Genomic DNA, 20,840 nt, shown 5'->3' on the forward strand with positions numbered 1-20,840 from the left:
CGCCTTAGGGGCCTTTGCATCATCCTTAGCGGCCCTGCGCTATATCGCATTCATCGCGGACGCGAAAACACACGCAGGAAGGCATATGAGCATCAGTACAGGCATATATGCGTGAAAACTAGACTATATGCGCACCCGGGTGGACTTCGTCGTCTCCTTAGGCATCTGCACAGCACCGGACACGTCAGCAACGATTTCTAACACTGTAGAGGCGAGATGAAGCGATGAGGCAGGCAGGCAAGGCAGAGGCACGGGCGCGCGCCGACGCGTCGCGACGCGTCTCGCCGAGGCGTGCATATACCCTTCATCGCGCCCCGCCGCCGTCGTGCACGACGGCGCCCGTTGGATGACCATCAGATAACGCATTTGAGGCCATAGAACATACCTTGGTCGTTGGTGATTGAGGGAAGAGAGTGGGAGTAAAAGTGGGCAAAGGCGAGTAGCGGGTGGGCCTTAGGCGCAGGGAGGTATAGGCTGAGGCCTCTGCACGCTGTGGTGGGAGGGCTCGTTGGGTGCTGGCGCAGGCCTTGCTGCAGCCTGTGCCCCGTTCAACGGGTTATGTAAGCAGCACGTGCTCGCTCTCTGGCGCACAGACCACCCAGACGGCGCTTGACCGTTCTGCTTCCGTTCATTCATTCGCGTACTATTGATGTGAGTAGCTCAAAATCCACGCACATGAAGCCGACTAGGTCAATTTGTGCTCACAGCGATGCTTACGATTTAATAAAATTAAGGCCGATGCGTTGCTGTCTATGCAACAGTCGGGCATGTATCGGCGTAATCCGTACCAGACCCCATGCTTCAGCTAGTAATTATATGTGTGGAGGAAAAGGGCTTCCATTATACACACGGAGATCTTGTCTTCAATGAGACTTCAACAACTATTTTTCTAACTTGCCGTGTCCTAGAGAAAGGATTTTGGAAAGACCTGTAAGTTACTCGTGGGGTCCGTACCTGAGGATCACCGGGCAGGGTGGCGTGAGAGATGCACGTGCGTCGCGACAGCATCGTCTCCGTCACCGTGGAAGCGCCGAAAGTCACGCCCGGCTCCTGCTCCCACTCACTCAGACTGTTCGGTATACCCTTCCTGCAATCCACCACCATCTCCTCGCACTCCTTTCATTTCCTCGCTGCTATAGGCCTCCAATAAACAACATGACAGACACTCCGAAAAGCGATGTCGTCGGAGAGGCAGGTCGCTCCAAATGTGTGTATCTGCGCCAGGTCTGATGCCTAGCCTCATTTCGTTTCCTCTCAACTTCAAATTCCGTGGCGGATGGGACTCATTTAGGCCGTACCTGCAGCGCAGAAGAGCAGCTGGGCAACCTTCCTCAAGTCGTACGTTGCCGATCCTCGTGCGCGGGGACGGGTTACTGACGAAGTCCATCTCGCGCTCTCTAGCATCGCATCCGTTTCAGGCGATCTTTCGTCACTGACGGCGCCGCCATTCATTCTCTCGGGCATCTCACTCACTGAGTTTCCTGGTGAGTACATCGTCCGATTGGATTTCAATATGTTGCGATCGCCGCCATACTATTAATTGGCGTGGGGATCCTGTACTGGGCGCTGAAACACTCGATGGGAAACGCGTAATACATACTGTGGTACGACGGGCCTCCAACGCGCGGACGATGTTGAAGTGCACGCGGAATCTCTGTCACCCGTGTCAGGCACAGACCCATCGTCCGTGCGCTGTCGACCCACATCTACTGCGGTGCTGCCGTGATCGGTTGGGGTCCGAGCACGTCCTCATTGCCACCTCGCACCCGGCATGCGCCTGTCTCTAAATGGCAGCCCCGAGGCCTTGTATGGCACCTGCTCCTCTGCTTTTCCTAGAATGGCAACTTCGTGGCTTTATCCTGGTTATCCCAAACAATTAGAACATGAGTCGTTGTTGCTGTTGCGTTGCTGCACTAGCGTGGGTGAACGTAGTCGGGACGCGCAGTGCTTCGACAAGGCGATCATGGCGACAACCTTTTTGCCAATGAGCACCAAGGCTGTGACATTCTGGAAGGGATTCGAGCTGGCGACGTGTGTTGTCGCCGATCATCTTGGTCCGACTATTCCTTGTCATTGAGCAATGGTAATGGCCAAGGAAAGTCTTGGGACGTCTGATGTCCAACTGTCCATGTGCATGCTGGGAATCAAGTGATCTTAACAACGATCACTATCTTCCCTCAATAAACACTGGGTCGAATGAATGCAGGCTGGTACACGGAACCTCAATCGCACGGCGCGCTTCGTGATCACTGTCGCCTCGCGCTTCATCTCATACCGTAGGCGGGATCCTCATGCTCATGAAGGTGTCTCTATTTAGCATACTGGTGTGAACGGCCAGAGTTATTCTCCTCCATTGCCGACGCTACGGATGAGGAATCACGGTCTATCGCAGTATTGAAATGGTTTATTGTATGTGCACATATGCTTGCCTCGAACCGATTTCTTCTTAATCCCATTGCAGTCTACTCTCAAGAGCCAATATACTTCTCGCAACGAGAAACTCGGCTCAGAGAAGAAGTAAGTGCCATAATGTGCGGAAAAAGTCATCATTGACGTGATCTGAAGACCACTGAACCCTGTCCTCGGAGAGTAAGTGCGAATCATGGTTTGGTTAAGAAGTACTTATAATGTACACAGATTGTTCTACGGATACTGGCCAGACATCGGCGGCCGTGGACAGACGAATCTTGTTGTGGAGCAAGTCTCGCACCACCCTCCCATTACGGCCTTCTACATCGAGAACCCGTCGAAGGGGATCTTCCTGCAGGGCCACAATGCACAGAAGACAAGCTTCAGCGGTGCGTCGCCATATCTCTGCAAATCCGCAGTCGCCTGATGAGGGGGGTGTAGGTGGTAGCATCATCGTCAAGCAGATTGGACACGCGATCCTTACTGTCAACTTACCCGACGGTGGGAAGGAGGAGTTCCTCGTCACGCTACCTCGCCTACGGATTGACGGCCTGTGGTACGGCTCGCCATACATCGAATTGAGTGAGACGAGCTACATTCAGAGCTCCACCGGCTGGCTCTCCACCGTACGTCTACCCAGATGACCGTTTTGCGACGTATATACTAAGCCGATCACAGATCGAATACAAGGGCAAGGGCTACTTCTCTGGCAAGTCGCACTCGTTCAAGGCGTCGCTCTCGCCGCCGGGCACGCTGCAGGCGAAGCATACGTTCGAGGGGACGTGGCACCAGACGAGCAAGGACGTGCGGACGGGCGCGACATTCACGGACGTGACGAACCCGAAGGAGGAGGTCACCACCCGGGAAATCGAGGAGCAGGACGAGTGGGAAAGCAGGCGGCTCTGGCGCTATGTCGCGAAGGGTATCCGGGAAGGAGACTTCGACACGGCGAGCCGGGAGAAGAGCAAGATCGAGGTGCGTGATCTGTGCAGTTTGCGAGGGAGTTTGTGTGCTGATTGCGTGGTGTAGAACGAGCAAAGGCAGAGACGGAAAGACGAGGCTACTGCTGGGACCAAATGGGAGCTCAAGCACTTCGACTATATCGACTCTGACCCGATCTGTGAGTATACCGTCGTCTCTCACATGATGCCGTTCATTCTTGATGACCACGATCCCATTTAGACGAGCGTTTGGGCAAGCTATTCAAGGCAAACCCACCAACGGAGGATGCATACGTCTACAAACACAACTACGTTCCTGGAGAGTAATGGACCTGTGCGCTCATTGGCAGGACTCAGTTGTGTCGTTGGCGTGAGCATGGCTGGATGGCTTGTATATAGTAGATGTGTACTTCTCTTAATGCATTATCTTGTCGATGTCTGAGCAGCCGTTCGCGTTTTCCTACATACCTGTATTGCGGCACATTGTGGCAGTAAGACTGGATACATTCGTCTGCATCCAACGAGTCATTGGTGGTTTCACTGTTTCAGAGCATACGTCCCCGTTTCATGCGATTGTTCGACAGCAAGATTAGTGTAGCCTACATCTATGTGAGTTTCTATACGTTACGATATTCGAAAGCAGGATTTCCAGGCTCTGCGGTCTCGATGATCAACTTGTTGAATCCTCCTTGCCCCGCCTTTGCCAGAGCTTCCTCAGTGGTGTAGATCTCAGCGTCGACAAGGTCCAAGGTCTTCTTCAGATACGGCAGGATCTCTCCGAGCACTTCTGTCTCCGAGAAGGGCAGCCTACGGTTGAATGTGTTCTGAGCGCCGAACTGGGACATCTTCCTCTGTCGGATGGTCAACCTCCAGCTCGACGAGGCGGGAAAATGAGACTCACTTTGAAAAGCTGCACGAAGGGCATCGCGCGCTTGTCCTTGATCAGGCCACGCTTCGTCAGCAACTCTCGGACCTTCACGTCGTCGACCTTATCGTCCTCGGGCACGTACGCCTCCTTCACCGCCTCCACGCACTGGTTCTGCCATTCGGGGAAGTCGGTCGTGACGTAGACGCGGACGGCACGAGGCTTGCTGGGGTCATACGTCGCCTGCCCCTGCTTGCCCTTGTTCATCTTCTTGAGGAGGGCGAGCTCGGCATCACGCATGGTCTTGATGGTACCCCGCATGTACTGGCCTGCGTCAAGTATCGACTGGTCCGTCGACCTAGACTCTGGCCATCGCGCAAGCTGTACGGACTGTGGCTCTTTGAGGACGGACGTCCAGACATGTTCGGAGAAGTGGGGTGCGATGGGGCAGATCATCAGTGCGGCAACTCGGATCCACCAGCTGAGCAACTCTGCATGCATGCCGACATCGCCAGTGACCTCACGGTACCAGTCGCGAGCAGACTGAAGCTCGTAGAAGCCAAACTTGAGGGCGTCCTTGTATTGCATTCTGTGTAAAACTCAGTCTGTGCATTCCGTCGTTACGGATTTGGGACGACTTACTCCTCGAAACATTGCTTTGTAATGTTGATGAGGTTGAAAATTTCCTCCTCGAACAAGCGGTCATGATAATTTCTGGCACCCTTGCGCAGTTTGTCTTGCTCGACAGTCATTTCCTGTAGAAGCCTTTGTGAGGTGTACAGAAGCTACGAGAGACGTCCGACTCACTTCACACCATGACATCAGCGTATGCAGGCGAAGGATGTTAGCGTTTGCCGTCTTTTCGTCAAAGTTGGCGTCCTCGATACCATCGCCAGCATCTGCTATACACAGCCGCGCAGCATCTGCACCGAACTTCTCCACGCACTGACGCATCGTCATCGAGTTGCCCTTGCTCTTCGACATCTTCTGCCCGTTGACCATGAGGTGGCCGTTCGTCCGCATAGACAGCGGCCACTTGTCCTCAGGGAATAGCGCGGCGTGATTGTACAGGCAGAACGTGAGGTTGTTCGGGATCAGGTCCTTGCCGGACGAGCGGACCTCGAAGGGGTAGAAGTAGTCGTACTCGCGCTTCATGATGTCGATCTTCTCCTTCTCGACAGGTGCCGGATCGGGCCATGGGCCGTTGCGGTAGAGGTACTCCCAGACCTCGTCGGTCATCTGCTCAGGAGCAATGTCAAGAGTACCACGCTTGCTGCCGTCGATGTTGCCTTGAAGGAAGTGCACAATCGGGTAGTACGCCATGTAGATCGTGGAATCGCTCAGACTCTCGACGAGGAACGAGGGATCCCAAGGCAACTTGGACCCGAGACCGTAACTTCGGGCGCACGCCCACTTGTTGAGCCAAGCGAGTACGCCCTCGAAGGCATTGCGTGTCTCCGAGTGGTAGGTCTCCATCTTGGCCAGCACCCTACGATCCTTGTTAACCAGAAGCAATTTCGAGGGTGCACGCAAAGACGTACTTCTCAGCCTGTGCCCGCCACGTGGGCTCGCCGTAATCCAAGTACCACTGGTCCATCAACGCGACGACACACTCATCTGAGCTGCGCGACACGACCATGCCCTCGGGCTCGGCGTACGCAAACGCAAGACCCTGCTCGATCATACTATCGCGCACCTTCATTTTTGCTTCCTGCACCGCCATGCCCTTGAACTCGCCGATGACCATCGTCCCGCTGTAGAAGCCCTCCTTGTAAGCGATCTCCTTCGCCTCGGCGAGTTGTTTGATGTCCTTCTGCGACCGGATCTTCAGCTTTGGACCAACGCCGCGGCGGTCATGTCGCCGTACATGGGCGTGGAGAGGACCGGCACGGGCTCAAACGTGATCCATGAGGGATCAACCTTGTAGTACTCGGCCTTTTTACGCAGATCCATGTACGTCGTGTAGTCGTCGGGCGAGTCGGATGGCACGGACGTGACGACACCGGTACCCTATTGAGGCTATGAGCGGAGCGAACAACACTAGCACGTCACACACGCACTTTTGTCGCGAGGACGTTCTCCATGGGGAGCACGTACACCTCGGGGTAGACCGAGAATGGCGCCTTAATCTTCGTGCCGACCAGCGCCGTCCCCTCGACCTCAGCGAGCTGGGTGAGCTGCCCGTGCACGGTCATGATGCCCTGATACGCCATGTTACGCGCAGCACGGTACGTGCAGACGTATGCCTCCTGGTCGTTGATCGCGAACACACCATACTTGATCGCCGTACCGACGAAGCAGTTCGTCTGGCCGTACCTAGCATCCTTTCAGAGTTGCCGAATTGCCCAAACGTGCATTACTCACATCGTCTCTGGTCGGAGAGTCGCCGCAACGAGGAACACCTTACGCCCGCCAACTTTGCTCTCGATCTCTGCCTTTGCCGCCTCGCTCCACTGAGTGACCTCCATGCGGATTCCAGTGTACTCCTGCGGACCGAGCGCCTCCCCCTCCGATCGGTCGTGGTCCATGCACGGCTGGCCGTCCTTCGGGCTGTAAATCGTGTACCGCTCGCCGAATTGACCTTGCCCAATTTATAAAGATCGTTCATCTGCCACCGCACGAATGCGTCGTAGTACGGGTTCGCGTCCGTTGTGATAAACGAGCGTCGCCAGTCGATACGCGAGCCGAATGCGTCGTTGTCTGCCTAAACGGACATCAGGCGAGACAATCTCAGCAACCAACTGTAATACTCACCATGCAGATTGGCGGGAAGTACTTCGGCCAGTAGTACGGGTCGGCGAACTTGGGGATCTCCTCGCGAGGGATGCCCATCGACTCCATGATCTGGAACTGGTACTGCAGACCGGTAGCCTTTGCTGCCACCTTGCCCTTCTTGGCCTTGTCGGCGGATTTTGGCGTCACGGACGATGTGTTGATTACCTCTTCTGCTGCAGACTCATCGTCAGGCTTGAAGCCGGAGAAGTCGGGCCCGAACATCTCGATTTCGCGCGTGATTTTGTCGGAAGCTGCCTTTATCCCCAGTGAGTTGAGTACACAGATCGCATGAGGATACAACACTTGTGTGTCCGCCGCTGAGACAAGCAGCAAGACGATAGAACAAAATGTGAGATGTACAGGCCAACCTGCGGTAGACATGCTACCTGGCATACGAGCAGAACGTGATCAAGCTGATAGCAGACTTGGCAGTCTTTGAATCTATCATAGCGCCTCTTTCGCCCGTGATTTGCAGAGTCAAATGCAAGAAATCTTGACTACAGACCTTCTCGAGATAGAGAAGACACATGCGATGAACTGCCAAGCGCATGATCTCTCAAGGCATAAGACACATACTGGGCAAGGAAACATAACACAGCGCTCGCCGTAGGCGTAAGGCAATAGCCGCTGTGATTGCCCTTTTTCTGAGTACGAACTCTCGCAACAGTACCGCTTCGGCCCAGTAGGAGCTGGCACTAATACTCACTGGTAGCCCGTCGACCAGCACGGGCTACCCTGTACAATGGCGCCACCATGCGGCGATGACACTAGGCCCAGCACACATACACCCGGTATTGCGTCTGCGTGCTCAGTAGCACTGGACCAGTGTCATTGCCGTCGCCAAATTTTGCGGTTCCTCTGCTGCTTCGATGTTCGCCATCGCCACCGCACCCGAACCAACCTCCTGCACCGAATCCCAGCGGCAGACATTACGTTCTAGATCCCTGCACAAATTGACTGCTCACGTACCTTGATTGGCATACCCGTACAGTGAAATCCAAGAGGGAAAAGAACCCTCTTTCCGAGCAGACGATGGTATCCGGCCGAGAACTCGATTTTTGAGATTGAGAAAGCATGTCCGAGATGCAGTGAGCCATTCATGTACGGGTACGGAAAGTTGCCAAACCACTTGGGGAACTTCTCCCTGATTTCAGCCTGCGAAAGCCCTGCTGTCTCCTCCGGCGTCGGTGCATTGGCCTCGAAGAGACGTTCCCGCTTCCACCTTTCCTGGTACTTCTTCTCGAGCGAGATGAGCAGGTCGCGCTTGCCCGTCTGTGCGAGCTCGATCGTTGCGGACGACGCCATCGTTCGTGTAGTGTTACAACCCGTCAGACGAGTAGGACGTAAAGCACGTCGCCAGAGAGAAAGAATGGTGAACAAGGTCGCCCGTGGACTTTTGAGCAATCGATGGACTCAGCCTCGAGTCATGCAGTGGTCACTTCAGGGAGGAATTGGGGAGAAACAGACCTCGTTTTTCGCGTCGACGAAGACCATTTCATACAGACTGCCGAGGGTCTCAACTCTCACAAGGTCTTCTGGCACCGCTTGTGTGGCTACTGCACGTGATTACCGTGAAGTCGCGTCGCGCGACGCGTTGGGCGCTACATATCATATCTCTGCCGCGTCCGCCATGAGGACTTCGCGCACCTCCACAGTGAAGGCGAAAACAAAGCAAAGAGAAAGTGAGAAAGTGTCTTGTCTTTTCACACTGATGTTGACTCAGTGAACGCTTCTCTGCAGAATTTGCCACTCCAACCCGGTCCCCCTAGGTGAGCAGCATTCACCGCCCAGAAAGTCACATATGTCCCCGACGCCAGTGACGGTATTGACGGTAAAACAGAAGAAGATTCGGACTCGGATTTTAACCCTGGGTCATATGTACACGAACCACCACAGAAGCGGACATCTACATCGAAGTCCTTAAGTACGAGACAACCCACGAGCCGCCGGAACAGGAGGGAAACTCTCGTCGACATCGGTGACTACAAGCCTCGAAGTTAATCCTCTGCTGCATCTCGTGAATGGATCATACTGATGTTGCATTCTACATAGAAGTTAAGCCGACCAAGACGTCTGCCGTTCAAACGAAAATCTCCTGGTAGAATACTTCAGTGCGTCGTCCCACACTACGTGCTATGGAAGACACAATAACGAAATTTATCACACAGAGGACTTGGGACTCAAGCCTGTCTTAGACGAAGAGGACGGCGCTGAACCTGAACCAGGCCAACGTGCTGATGAAGATAGTTCTGATTCCGAAGCAGAAGAAGAGCCGGAGTCACCTATCGTGTTAAACACGTTTGCAGTATTGCAGAGACCACCCGTCTCTAACTCTAGCGCGCGCAGTACAGCGCGTGATGCTGTACCTCCCAACCCGGCAAGCGGTATGTATGGCGACCGTAATCGGTGGAGTTGCCCGCTGACTTCGACTCATAAGAATCCGAGACTGAACCGGAGAGCGAGCTAGAACCTGAGAAGCCCACCATGAAAGCTTCACCGTCCCTGAAGCGCAAACAGTCGCCATCCGGTACGATCGCATCGTCCATGAAGAAACGCAGAGTAGAATCCGACGATGACTCCGTTACTGAGCCAGAAACGGAGGCGGAAGAGATACCGGCCCCTCCGCCAAACCAGAATGCTGGTATGTGTAGTCAGAAGCGTGGTCTGATGCCACGCGCTAACAATGCTTAATACATCAAACCTGCAGCACGGCGAGTTACGCCTAAGGCGAATGTGGACTCAGGTTCAGAAACTGAATCAGATGCCGAGGGCGAAGAGGAGTCGGACCAGGTTGGTCTAAGCTTGCACGATCGTGACGACGGTCGACTGATCATGGAGCGAATTCATCGCAGATTCTGCAGCCACGTCCCGCTTTTGTGCTCGCACCTGGCCACAAGAGTGGCAAACCCCTCGTCCTGGATCCAGGTCAAGTAGTCCCCTGGAAGATTAACACCTTCCTGAGAGATTACCAACGCGAGGGCGTAGAATTCTTCTATCAGCGATACAAGGAAGGCAGGGGCGGGGTGCTTGGTGATGATATGGGTTTGGTACGAATGTACCCACTGCTTACGTTCGATTTGCTGACGTGTCTACATTTGACAGGGTACGTGGTAAACACGCATTAGGAGTGTAGGATGATCTAACTCTTGCACAGGTAAGACCATCCAGGTCATCTCCTTCCTCTCGGCGATCATGAAGAAGAATGGCGACAAGCGGGACATCGATCGTAGGCGCAAACACGTCTCGCATTTGCAGGACATCAGTCCGGAATGGAAGTCTCGACGCGTCCTTCCGCCGGCCAACGCCACATGGCCGACTTGTCTCATTGTCGCACCGAGCTCGGTAGTCGGGAACTGGGAAAGGGAGTTCGAGACGGTCAGTTCTACTGATTTCTTCTCATAACGCTGTGTCTCATAAAGACATCAGTGGGGCTACTTCGAGGTTGGGATGTATACCGGCACCAAAAATGAGCGTAGCGAAGTGCTTCATGACTTCAAGATGGGTAGGCTCGACGTCCGTGAGTTGTCCTGCTGCCATTCAACATACTCTCAGCACAGCGAAATGATATTATCATTTAGTCCTCACTTCCTTCGAAACAGCTCGGAACGACATTGCGTTGCTTGACGATCTTGCTTGGTCATGCATCATCGTCGACGAAGTCCATCGCTTGAAGAATCCTCGCTCAGGGACAGCGTTGGCTTACGATCAGTTTGCATGCACCGTCCGCTTCGGACTTACAGGCACCGGTGTGTATACCATCGTCTGATGTGGTGAATGTACAGCTAAGGTATCCGCAGCCATCCAGAACTCGTACTCGGAGTTTTGGACTATTCTGAATTGGACGAACCCTGGCATGGTTGGGACGAAGCGACAATGGGACAGTTACGTCACGAAGCCCTTGGGCGTCGGCCAGAGCAAATCTGCCACCGAAGATCAGCGATCAAAAGCCATTGTAAGATCTTGCGCTTATCATTGCGGACGCTTCTGATCGTAACCCCTTGCTAGCTCGTAGCACAGGTGTTGGGGGAGAAGCTGCTCCCGCATTTGTTCCTTAGGAGGTAATTCTCGTCGCATCGCCAGGTTTCCCACATGCTGATGATATATCAGAACGAAGGAGATTATCAGGCAACAGGTGGGTGTATAGCACCGAAGCATTCGAGATTTGCCGGCTCACTGGCACCCTGTAGTTACCGAACAAGATAGATGAAGTGGCATTCTGCCCATTGACTCCCAAGCAGATCGAAGTGTACAAGCGTATTCTGAACACGGAGGCCGTACAAAATATGATCCGGAAGGACGAACTCTGCGACTGCGGATCTCGCAAAAAGTGAGCCTTCCAGCCTGGATATTTCGAGAGACTGACTTCTGTCCTCAGGCGCAGAAAATGTCATTATTCGTTCGAAAAGGGCGACTTGTTCAGATACCTGACTGTACTCATCAGGGTGTCGAACCATCTTGCGCTTATCTTGCCCTGTGAGTTACTACTATATGTGTGTGGGAGGCATCTCGTGCTGACTACATATGAAGCTCCAACGGACTCCCCGGAACAGGTTCGTCCATCCATGGCCTGTAGAGAATTATTGATGCCAAACCTTTCCAGACCGTCCGTAATCGTGAGCTTGCCAGGATGGCCTTTCCAGAGGGATCGATTCCGAAGTATGGGCCTGCGATCATGGTGCCGGACCTCTGTGGAAAGTGGCTGGTGCGTCGTATCATGCCTGATATATCTTTTGTTGTCGAACGGTGCCATTTAGGTACTGGAATCACTGCTACATGACTGGCATCGAGACCCTACAAACAAGGTTCTCATATTCACGAAGTCGGTGAAACTACTGGGCATCCTCGAGTATAATCTACAGTGCCAAGGTAGTGTCTTGACCTTGTATGAGTATCCTCTGTGGATTGACTTGCTCTCAAGGCTTGGGCTTCGTCAAGCTTGAAGGGTCTACTAGACCTCAAGATCGTAAGTCAAGGCATACTATGCGAGACAACAAACTGACTTTTTTTGTAGGCATGCCCCTCATTGACAGGTTCCACGAAGACCCAGACATCTTTGTATTCTTGATCTCTACACTTGCCGGTGGGACGGGTCTTAACCTGACAGGAGCAAACAAAGTGGTGATATTCGGTACGACCGGAACACTCTGAAGTCACTCGATGTAGACTGACATTACAAACAGATCCCAATTGGAGTGAGTGGGATTGCAACCACAACGGGAAGCCGTCGTCTAATGTCATGTCACGTAGATCCCGCCCACGATCTACAAGCCATAGATCGCGCCTATCGATTCGGTCAGACCCGCGACGTGGAGGTCTTCCGTCTGCTAGGTGCAGGGTCCATTGAGGAACTGATCTACGCGCGGCAAGTGTACAAGCAGCAGCAGATGCAAGTCGGCTACAACGCAAGTTTCCAGACCAGGTGAGCACGCGACCCATGGATGCTGAGAATGTGTACGAGCGCCATTAGGTATTTCGAGGGTGTCCAAGGCGACAAGGACAAGCAAGGCGAACTGTTCGGCATCAAGAACATTTTCACTTTGCACGAGAACAGCTTGGCCACTAAGAAGGCTGTACGTGGTGTCACTTATGAACGAGTAAATGGCTGATTGTATCCTAGATCGAGAAAGCCGTGATCTCTGACTTCAACTGGGCCCTGGCAAACGTCGACGCTAAGAAGCGGAGATCCAGCGCCGATTCCGACGTCGAAACGGATAGCCCCAACAAAGGATGATGTACGCTCCAATGTCGTGATTCTCTAATCCGAGCTTGACTTCGTGTACAGGGACAGGACACACGCGGACTCGATCCTTGCTGTTCGATGATCGTTAGTAAACATCGAAGTATGCTGTAAATGGCGGCTGACGTTGAGTATGTGTACAGGGCCCGTTCAAGTCGAACCAAAAGACGACAGGATACAAGGATTCTCAACAACGTGGGCGTGGTGTATACTCATCGCAACGAGGATCTCATCGCCGAGAGCGCCATTGAAGGTCAACGGCATAAGAATGCGGTCGAGGTGCGTCTAGTGCTTCCCGCATGTGTATGTCACCAAGCGAGAAAGCAGGAGAAAAAGAAAGCGAGAAGGCGAAGGCTAAGAACGGAACTGATGCGAAGACGGGCAGCACCCCGGGAGTGGTCTGGCCTCCCGTCCGAAGTCACCACAGGCGGAAGATGACGCCTGAAGAGCGGTAAGTTACCGCTGCAGCATGGTAGCGATTTCTGTTGACCATCGTCTCAGGATGAGAGCTCGACAAGCCTCGATGATCGAAATGGGACATATACAAGTGCGGAGCAGCTCACAGCGTTCCTAATGCAATTGTGCGTGCTCGTCCACCTGCGCTAACATAGGCAACTGACAATGGTATCGTAGCAACAAGTGGTCTGTACAGCGCCAGAACGAATTCCTCGCGGATCTCGACCGACATCATGCACAAGCAGGAAGAAAGCTCTGATACGACTTTCCTCTGCTGCGCGCTTGCCTTGCGGCACCTAATGTCTTATACCCTTGTCCATATCATACCCAACATGTAGATGTGTATACCGTACGATAGCTAATGTACAACAGATGTCCCTCCGGAGTCGTCCAACCAGGACCATCAATACGGACCGTCAAATCCACCTCCACCCCACTGCCCCATGCCCATACCCATATTCGGGTTCATGCCGGGGTTCATCATCCCGCCGCGCATAGGTACGTTGCCCGCCATACCATTCATGCCCATCATAGGCTCGCCCATCCCGGGGTTCCACATGCCGCCGGGCCCACCGACGAACTGCTCCTCCGACGCTCCCATCCACGGCATGCCCCCCTGCATCTGTCCGCCGTCGAACCTGCCGAAGCCCTGGCCCGCGCCCTGGGGAAGCCCATACCCTGCTGGCCCATGCCCATCGGCCCGACGCCCATGCCGTTCATGTTGCCGCCCATGTTGTTCATCCCGCCCATGCCGTTCATCGGCGCGCCGCCCATGTTGTTCACGGGCATGCCGCCGCCAGGCATATTCATCCCGCCCATGTTCATGTTCATGTCCATGTCCCAGCCCATCATGCCCATATTACCTGGGGGCGGCATGCCGTTCATCCCCATGACGGGCTGCATCATCATGCGGTTTTGGTTGTTGAAGTTGCCGCGGTTCGGCGCGCCCCCGCCAGGCATGGACATGGCTATTGGTGGGTTGTTCATCATTGGCGGGGCGGAGGAGGCGCCTGAGCCCATGCCGGTGTTGGCGTTGGACGATCCTCCGCGGACCGGAGATTTGGGACGCAGCGCGTCGATTTCTATGGACCATGTATGAGCAATCGAGGCAATTCTGCTGGACGTGCAGCGCACCAGACGTCATTGGCACGACGGCCTTTCCGGCGTTCGACAACTCCTTGACCTTGTTCTCCCATACTTCTCGGTCCCACGGGTTGCAGTCTCTTGACCCTCATTATTGCTATCTGCGTCATGGCCATGCCGTCCTCGATCCGCTCCTCCTCGCCTTCCGCGAGCGCTGTGACCCAGCCGCGCCGGAGTGTGCGCGCACGCCCGAACATCTCCAGCCTCCGCAGCCCGAGACAAAAGTTCTCGACAAGCGTGTACATCTCTGGTGGCTTGAGCGTCGGATCTGACGCGTCTCCTTCCCAGATCATACGTCCGTGTCTAGACACGGAGTTATTCAGCAGTTATACGCGCGAAGCAGCGGCGTACGCACCCACGTTGCAGTGGACGAACCAGCTGTCTGTCGATCGTCTGACTGTGCCCCGGATGCCCATTAGGCAATGCTGCTTGGTTCGTGTCAAGAGCGACGTAGTCGGTGGGTCTGTCTAAGAGACTGTGAGCGATGTTCAGGAAGTGCTGTCGCGGACGACGTACCCCAGGTCCCCGATTACTCGTCTTATTCGTCTTCACCCAGACGATGTCCTCGCACCGACGGAAGCCCCACTTCGCCATCACCTCCCGCCCACGTTCGAGCCCTTCGCCGGAGCCGCTGCCCACCCACATCAGCACGAAGGACGGGTCCGCGGCGAGCGCAGGGATCGGAAGCTCTTGTAGGTCGTCCCATGTGAACGAGGATGAGAATGGTGGGTCTATGAGAATGACGTCGAACTTCGCGGGATGCAGGTGGATAGTTGAGAGTAGGGAGGTAGACGGGGGGAAGAGAATGCGCTGCGACTGAAGCCTTCTTTAGCGCGAGCAGCCGCTGTTGCTTGGGGTACCTGTTCGATGAACGGGCTTAGCTATGGGTGCACAAGGAGTAGACCACTCACTCCTCGAAGCGATGCTCCGGGTCGGCACCTAACACCCAATCCTGAGGCCACTCTCCGCCATCTACGTATCGCTGCGAGTAGTCATTCCGGATAGTCTCCTCCTCCGGAACGTAATTTTGGTAACGTGCGGCACGCGCCTTCTTCGCCGGTGGTAGATCCTGACGAATGAGACGAGGTTTCGGGGGAAGTTGAGGGGAAGAAGGCGGTGATAACGGCGGTGAAGGTGGAGGCGAAGGATCAATGGTGATTTAAGAATGTCAAAGGGCGGCGAAGATAGAGCTCTGAGCTGGCGACGATGGTGTTTCTGCGTCGCGCGTATACGAGAGACCAAGGCAGAATGAGCAGCTAGGAGTTCATTTGCCGACGCAAGGCATTCGCAAGTAGCACTATTCATCGCGGCACGATGTGACTATGCAAGTTAGCAAGTAAAAGGTTCATGAGTTGCTGCAGTATGGGCATATATGAACGCCTTTACTTACACAACAGTCAGACGCCAGAATGGTCCGTACAAAGGCTACCTATGAACCGATATGGTAGTGCGTTGCTTTGAAGTAAGTAGAGGATGATTAGATGCTAAGCAGAGATCGCCGCGCAATTGTAGAGAGCCGGAGAGTCAAGCTCTTCAGTGGGAGGGATTGTTGTCGCGAGTCGCCGAGTGCGGGGCGCGGCCCTACGGATTGCCCCAAACCGAAATCCGGGACCTGTGACGTGAAGAGACCTCGAGCAATGCAAGTAACGGGTAAGCTGCTAGGGTGGAATGTTCCCAACTGCGGTAGCTTCGTATCTGTGCCAGTACTTAGTGCCAGGAACGCGTCGAGCGAATTGTATATGGATGTATACCTGTATTATTTTGGCGATATGTGCGGTGAAAGGGAAAGGGGGGTGGTAGAACCGCACAATTCGAGGCTCTCTCGAAAGCTCAAAGACAACTTTAGGGGTGCGCGAAGAGAGAGGCGTTGCGCGCCTAACGCCGTTTAGCATGAAGGTGACCAGTCGATCGACATGTATCGAACATCGTGGCCTCCTTCATTTCCTTCCTCGTTGACTCAGTGAACTGTCTAAGTCTTTCACGAAAAGAGTCCTTTGAGTCGCACACAACGTTGGGGACGCGTAGACCGAATGTATAATATTATTTTGCCTCCAAACAGAATAAATGAAGAATACTAGCTCGTGACTACGTAACAAGCCACTACAGCTCGTCGTGGGAGTAGAGCGGGTCCTGCTCGTCGTCTGCACCGGGGGCGTACTGGCCACCCGCGTAGATCTTGCTCGTGATCGGCGACACCTTCGCCTGCACCTCTGCAAACCCAAAATATCAGCACCTTATACACTAACGCAACAAGGATGATCGAACGCACCCTGCAACTTCTCCTCGAGATCTTCGGCGCTGGAGCCCTGGCCCGATTCATCGATCCACTCCGTAGTGTCCTTGATGATCTCGAGCAGGCTCTTCTTGTCCTCGTCTTCCAACTTGCCGCCCAAGTTGTCCTGGTCTGCGAGCTGCGACTTGAGGCCGAACACGAATGCCGAGAGCCCGTTGAGCGCCTCGATGCGCTTCCGCTGTGCCTCGTCTTCCGCCGCGAACTCCTCCGCCTCCTTGACCATACGCTCGATGTCGTCGGGCGACAGGCGGCCCTTTTCGTTCGTGATCGTAACAGAGTTTGACTTCCCGCTGTGGACGAAATCAGTCACGGCTCTACATGCTTACAAAGAAGCATCACTCACGTTCCCATGTCCTTCGCGGAGATCTTCATGATACCGTTCGCGTCAATTTCGAACGTCACCTCGATCTGCGGGACACCGCGGGGCGCGGGTGGGATGCCAGAGAGCTCGAACTTGCCGAGCAAGTTGTTGTCCTTCGTCAACGACCGCTCTCCCTCAAAGACCTGGATCAAACTGTAGGCTGGTTGTCTGCGGCCGTCGAGAAGCTGATTCGTGGGCGTCAGCACGCGCCCCCACCCGCGATAATGATCACTCACATTTGGCTCTTGCGCGTGGGAATGACGGTGTTGCGGGCGATGAGCTTGGTCATCACGCCGCCAGTGGTCTCGATACCGAGCGTAAGCGGGCAGACATCACAAGGACGATGTCACCGAGATCTCGTCGCCCGAGAGAATCCACCCTGGACGGCAGCACCGTACGCGACGGCCTCGTCGGGGTTAATACCCTTCGAGGCTCCTTGCCAAAGTACTCCTTGAGGAGCTGCTGGACCTTGGGGATACGAGTCGACCACCAACAAGGACGACCTGAGGCAAATATAAGTCAGCAGCACGCGAGTCACTGCGTCGAACACCCACCTCATCGACATCCTCCTTCTTCAGTTCGCGTCCTTGAGCACCTGCTCAACCGGCTTCATCGTCTTCCTGAACAGATCCATGTTGAGCTCCTCGAACTTGGCGCGAGTGAGCGTCTCCGAGAAGTCATTGCCATTCTCGAAGCTTTCGATCTCGACGCGGGTGACTGCTGGCTCGAAAGGTGCGCTTCGCCTTCTCACCTCACGCTTAAGCTTGCCCATCGCGCGCAAGTTGCCCGAGACCTCGGTCCCCGTCTTCTTCTTGTACTGCTTGATGAGATAGTCCATCACGCGGTTGTCAAAGTCCTCACCACCGAGGTGGGTGTCACCAGCAGTGGCCAAGACCTCGAAGACGCCGTCGTCGATTGAGAGCAGCGAAACATCGAAGGTTCCACCACCGAGATCGTAGACGATGATTTGAGATTCGCCGCCCTTCTTGTCGAGACCGTACGCGATGGCGGCGGCCGTGGGCTCGTTAATGATACGGAGGACCTGGAGACCGGCGATCGTGCCCGCATCCTTCGTGGCTTGGCGCTGAGCGTCATTGAAGTCTGCACATACAGTCAGTAAATCGGACGAAAAGATGTGAGCTACAACACTTACATGCAGGGACGGTGACAACGGCGTGCGTGACGGTCTTTCCGAGGTATGCCTCAGCGGTCTCCTTCATCTTGCTCAAGACCATGGCCGAGATCTCCTCCGGGGTCTGACACGCACGCAAATTCAGGTTGGCTCATGCACAGAAGAGCCAAGGTACTCACGAAGTCACGCGTCTCACCGCGGTACTTCACTTGGATCACCGGCTTGTCGTTCTTGCCGACAATCTTAAATGGCCAGTGCTTCATGTCGCGCTTGACCTCCTGGTCATCGACCTTGCGACCGATGAGACGTTTCGCGTCGAAGACAGTGTTCTCGGGATTGGAATGGAACGCATTCTTCGCTGCGTCGCCGACAAGACGCTCGTCATCCGTGAAGCTGACCCATGATGGCGTTATCCGGTGACCCTGGTCGTTCGCGATAATCTCTACACGGCCTCCTCGTTGTACACCCACGCAAGAGTAACTGCAATGACACGTCAGCGCGCACGAACTAAGCTAGCTACAGACACGGGCTCACGTTGTACCAAGATCTGTGGACAGAATATGAATCAGCATTGACTTCCATGAAGGGTCGGAACAAGGGGGCGGGGCATTGCTTGCTCTGCGATTCGGCAAACACCTAAGCTCAATGAGCAGGTCAAAGTTGGCAATCAGTCCAACCTAAGAGCAACTAGGTAGTACGGTGATGCAATCTCAAGTGATTGCACTGTCCGTCAAGACACCTCAGTATCTGCTTCTCGTGGCGACCTACTCAGTTGGAGCATGATACGTCGACGACTATCCCCGTCCTTAACACCCCTCTGCTCCCCCAGCTCCCCATTCCACCCATAATAATAGGCAGGAAACTCACCAATACCAATGACCGTCCCATATTCCGATCGTTTGTCTTCATCAGCACTGACCGCGACAGGACACAAGCAAAGAATGGCGACGAGCGCAATGAAAAGAAGAGATATTGACGACACCACGCGGCGCGACTGCGACCGCGACGGGCGACGGGGCAGAGACATGATGGAGGAAGTGTTGTAAGTTGTGCGCGCCGTGGACGACGCGCTCTTATACGCGGCTGCCTCGACGCGCCACGTCAACATTCTCGAAATGTGGGACCCCGGACACTCATACACGCCTGACTTATCGTCCATACGGCTTTCGCGTTCAAACCCATAGTTATGTAACGACTTCTCTTGTATGCTTGTTTCAGTAGATCTAATCGGTCGATCATTGTACTACAACGCATTACTTGTCCCCATATAAGAATTTGTAGCAACATTACACACACAGTTGTTTCCTTCCAGAGGTCTCCTACTCCCGACCACGCCGCCATCTGTTCTTCTCTGACCACAACGCTTGAAGCTGTGCTCTCCGCTGAATATTGCTGTGGTGCCACGTCTGGTTGACACGTATCCGCTGAACTGCTGTGCGACAAGAGATCGGACTTTATGGGCTTGACTGAGACACTGACGCACACGTCGAAGTTTCGTGAAATCCGACAGACAATTCGATGCATCCACGTCATACCAGACTGCAAGGAACTGCTATCCTTCGTTGGGCTCATGTCTAATGTACACCGTTTTACAGCACAGCTACAAGGCAGAGTGGGGATCGAGAAGTGTAGCACGTTGACAGGTGAATGCTATATTAAGATACCGTAACAGCAGTCGCAGTCCAAGAGGAGTATAAGGGAGTAGACGAAACAGCATTAAGGAAACGTAACTTATGCAGTACTGCAGTGGTGTCTACCGCGCAGAAGCCTCGTCGGCGTCATAAGGCAAGCAGGGATGGGATCATTGTGGTGGAGCTAGGAAGAGAGGTCTCGGTGGTACTGGGGAAGGGGTGTCGATGCTATCTGCTCGTCTTCAGAACCCGGCGGGACGACAAGACCAATCTGAACGCATCTTGCCATTGAGGTAGAAGCGGAAGAGTCGCTTCTCACGTATGAACCCGAGGGATTCATACAAGAGAGCGCGGCGGAGTTGTCGTACTCTGTCTCGAGAACAACCTGACGAGTGAACGGTGATGAGCAAAAGAGGCAGACTGGACACGCATACACCCACCTCTTCGACCCCTTGGAGTTTCATGATAGCGAGCGAGCGGCGAACAAGTGTACTGGCTGATAGGAGTGCCACTGTCAGCGAGAGAGCACTTTCAGGCTGGACGAGCTCAAGGGTACGCACCGATACCTCGTTTTCGCCAGTCTCGATGCACACTCAGCATGGCAATGTACCCTCTGTTCCTTGCTTCCCTGTGCATACTCTGCTTGCACACAATGACACCTACTGGGTCGGAGTTCTCGTCGGGATATGCCTGTACAGCCGTCTCACCACACTGTCTCACACATCGGGTCGACTGAGCTGCTCACTAGGAAGGATAGTTGGGGCCTAACATCGTTCAATATCTCCGTATGATGATTGCAAGGTATGAACGAGACTCACCACTGTCGCAAAAAGTACCGATAGGTGTATATGACATACGGCTCGCTCAGTTCATGCTGGACGAGAGACATGATGTGAGGCAAATCGGACTCGCCCGTATATTGCCGGTACACAATAGGGCTAGCACTCATTCTGGTCGTCAAAGGAGAGAAGAAAGAGGCTTAGAACAACGAGCGGGACGGTGTTAGACTCGTGGGCGAGAAGAAGGACCAAGCGCTCAGACACGCTCAAGCGCGTCCGACGCGTCGAACGCCCGCAGAGCGTGTTCGACCGCCACCA

At 54.3% G+C, this 20,840-nt stretch overlaps 7 protein-coding genes across 7 annotated transcripts; 3 read left to right on the top strand and 4 right to left on the bottom strand.

Moving 5' to 3' along the window:
- The first annotated feature begins 1,038 nt into the window (after window positions 1-1,038).
- On the top strand, window positions 1,039-3,789 carry B0H18DRAFT_997570 (Oxysterol-binding protein). The gene is made up of 11 exons (XM_048045459.1): window positions 1,039-1,191; window positions 1,292-1,338; window positions 1,402-1,484; window positions 2,318-2,409; window positions 2,462-2,517; window positions 2,566-2,589; window positions 2,638-2,798; window positions 2,851-3,035; window positions 3,088-3,384; window positions 3,439-3,529; window positions 3,592-3,789. The coding sequence occupies exons 1-11, from the start codon at window positions 1,156-1,158 to the stop codon at window positions 3,675-3,677; spliced, it is 1,158 nt and encodes a 385-aa protein (XP_047895458.1). The 5' UTR covers window positions 1,039-1,155; the 3' UTR covers window positions 3,678-3,789.
- An 11-nt stretch (window positions 3,790-3,800) lies between these two features.
- On the bottom strand, window positions 3,801-8,447 carry B0H18DRAFT_997578 (leucine-tRNA ligase). The gene is made up of 11 exons (XM_048045460.1): window positions 7,960-8,447; window positions 6,970-7,245; window positions 6,836-6,919; window positions 6,580-6,782; window positions 6,276-6,531; window positions 6,100-6,225; window positions 5,757-6,046; window positions 5,023-5,704; window positions 4,858-4,970; window positions 4,252-4,804; window positions 3,801-4,201 (listed from the first exon to the last, which is right to left on the bottom strand). Exons 1-11 carry the CDS (start codon window positions 8,293-8,295, stop codon window positions 3,968-3,970), a joined length of 3,153 nt encoding a protein of 1,050 aa, XP_047895459.1. The 5' UTR covers window positions 8,296-8,447; the 3' UTR covers window positions 3,801-3,967.
- Window positions 8,448-9,250: 803 nt separating this feature from the next.
- B0H18DRAFT_213219 (uncharacterized protein) lies at window positions 9,251-10,515 on the top strand. The gene is made up of 6 exons (XM_048037153.1): window positions 9,251-9,374; window positions 9,428-9,631; window positions 9,698-9,780; window positions 9,843-10,037; window positions 10,145-10,365; window positions 10,417-10,515. Exons 2-5 carry the CDS (start codon window positions 9,475-9,477, stop codon window positions 10,184-10,186), a joined length of 477 nt encoding a protein of 158 aa, XP_047895460.1. The 5' UTR covers window positions 9,251-9,374; window positions 9,428-9,474; the 3' UTR covers window positions 10,187-10,365; window positions 10,417-10,515.
- B0H18DRAFT_213198 (P-loop containing nucleoside triphosphate hydrolase protein) lies at window positions 10,098-12,562 on the top strand. The gene is made up of 15 exons (XM_048037152.1): window positions 10,098-10,365; window positions 10,417-10,507; window positions 10,569-10,736; window positions 10,788-10,942; window positions 10,996-11,048; window positions 11,098-11,122; window positions 11,178-11,317; window positions 11,366-11,463; window positions 11,518-11,540; window positions 11,591-11,692; window positions 11,745-11,856; window positions 11,909-11,953; window positions 12,002-12,118; window positions 12,171-12,182; window positions 12,238-12,562. The coding sequence occupies exons 1-15, from the start codon at window positions 10,183-10,185 to the stop codon at window positions 12,411-12,413; spliced, it is 1,500 nt and encodes a 499-aa protein (XP_047895461.1). The 5' UTR covers window positions 10,098-10,182; the 3' UTR covers window positions 12,414-12,562.
- Window positions 12,563-15,134: 2,572 nt separating this feature from the next.
- B0H18DRAFT_213169 (uncharacterized protein) lies at window positions 15,135-15,847 on the bottom strand. Its single transcript, XM_048037151.1, has 2 exons — window positions 15,717-15,847; window positions 15,135-15,646 (listed from the first exon to the last, which is right to left on the bottom strand). The coding sequence occupies exon 2, from the start codon at window positions 15,629-15,631 to the stop codon at window positions 15,299-15,301; it is 333 nt and encodes a 110-aa protein (XP_047895462.1). The 5' UTR covers window positions 15,632-15,646; window positions 15,717-15,847; the 3' UTR covers window positions 15,135-15,298.
- Window positions 15,848-16,339: 492 nt separating this feature from the next.
- Window positions 16,340-19,177, bottom strand: B0H18DRAFT_1093963 (heat shock protein 70 family). The gene is made up of 12 exons (XM_048032360.1): window positions 18,980-19,177; window positions 18,647-18,659; window positions 18,292-18,592; window positions 18,134-18,236; window positions 17,732-18,081; window positions 17,576-17,704; window positions 17,531-17,552; window positions 17,317-17,483; window positions 17,217-17,284; window positions 16,963-17,133; window positions 16,596-16,909; window positions 16,340-16,536 (listed from the first exon to the last, which is right to left on the bottom strand). Exons 1-12 carry the CDS (start codon window positions 19,137-19,139, stop codon window positions 16,427-16,429), a joined length of 1,908 nt encoding a protein of 635 aa, XP_047895463.1. The 5' UTR covers window positions 19,140-19,177; the 3' UTR covers window positions 16,340-16,426.
- Window positions 19,178-19,431: 254 nt separating this feature from the next.
- Window positions 19,432-20,768, bottom strand: B0H18DRAFT_1093964 (acyl-CoA N-acyltransferase). Its single transcript, XM_048032361.1, has 5 exons — window positions 20,562-20,768; window positions 20,489-20,507; window positions 20,304-20,433; window positions 20,184-20,239; window positions 19,432-20,128 (listed from the first exon to the last, which is right to left on the bottom strand). The coding sequence occupies exons 1-5, from the start codon at window positions 20,690-20,692 to the stop codon at window positions 19,928-19,930; spliced, it is 537 nt and encodes a 178-aa protein (XP_047895464.1). The 5' UTR covers window positions 20,693-20,768; the 3' UTR covers window positions 19,432-19,927.
- Between the last annotated feature and the right edge of the window lie 72 nt (window positions 20,769-20,840).

Source organism: Fomitopsis serialis (genome assembly GCF_022376445.1).
Source record: "Fomitopsis serialis strain Sig1Antser10 chromosome Unknown B0H18scaffold_20, whole genome shotgun sequence".
Classification (NCBI taxonomy): Eukaryota; Fungi; Basidiomycota; class Agaricomycetes; order Polyporales; family Fomitopsidaceae; genus Fomitopsis; species Fomitopsis serialis.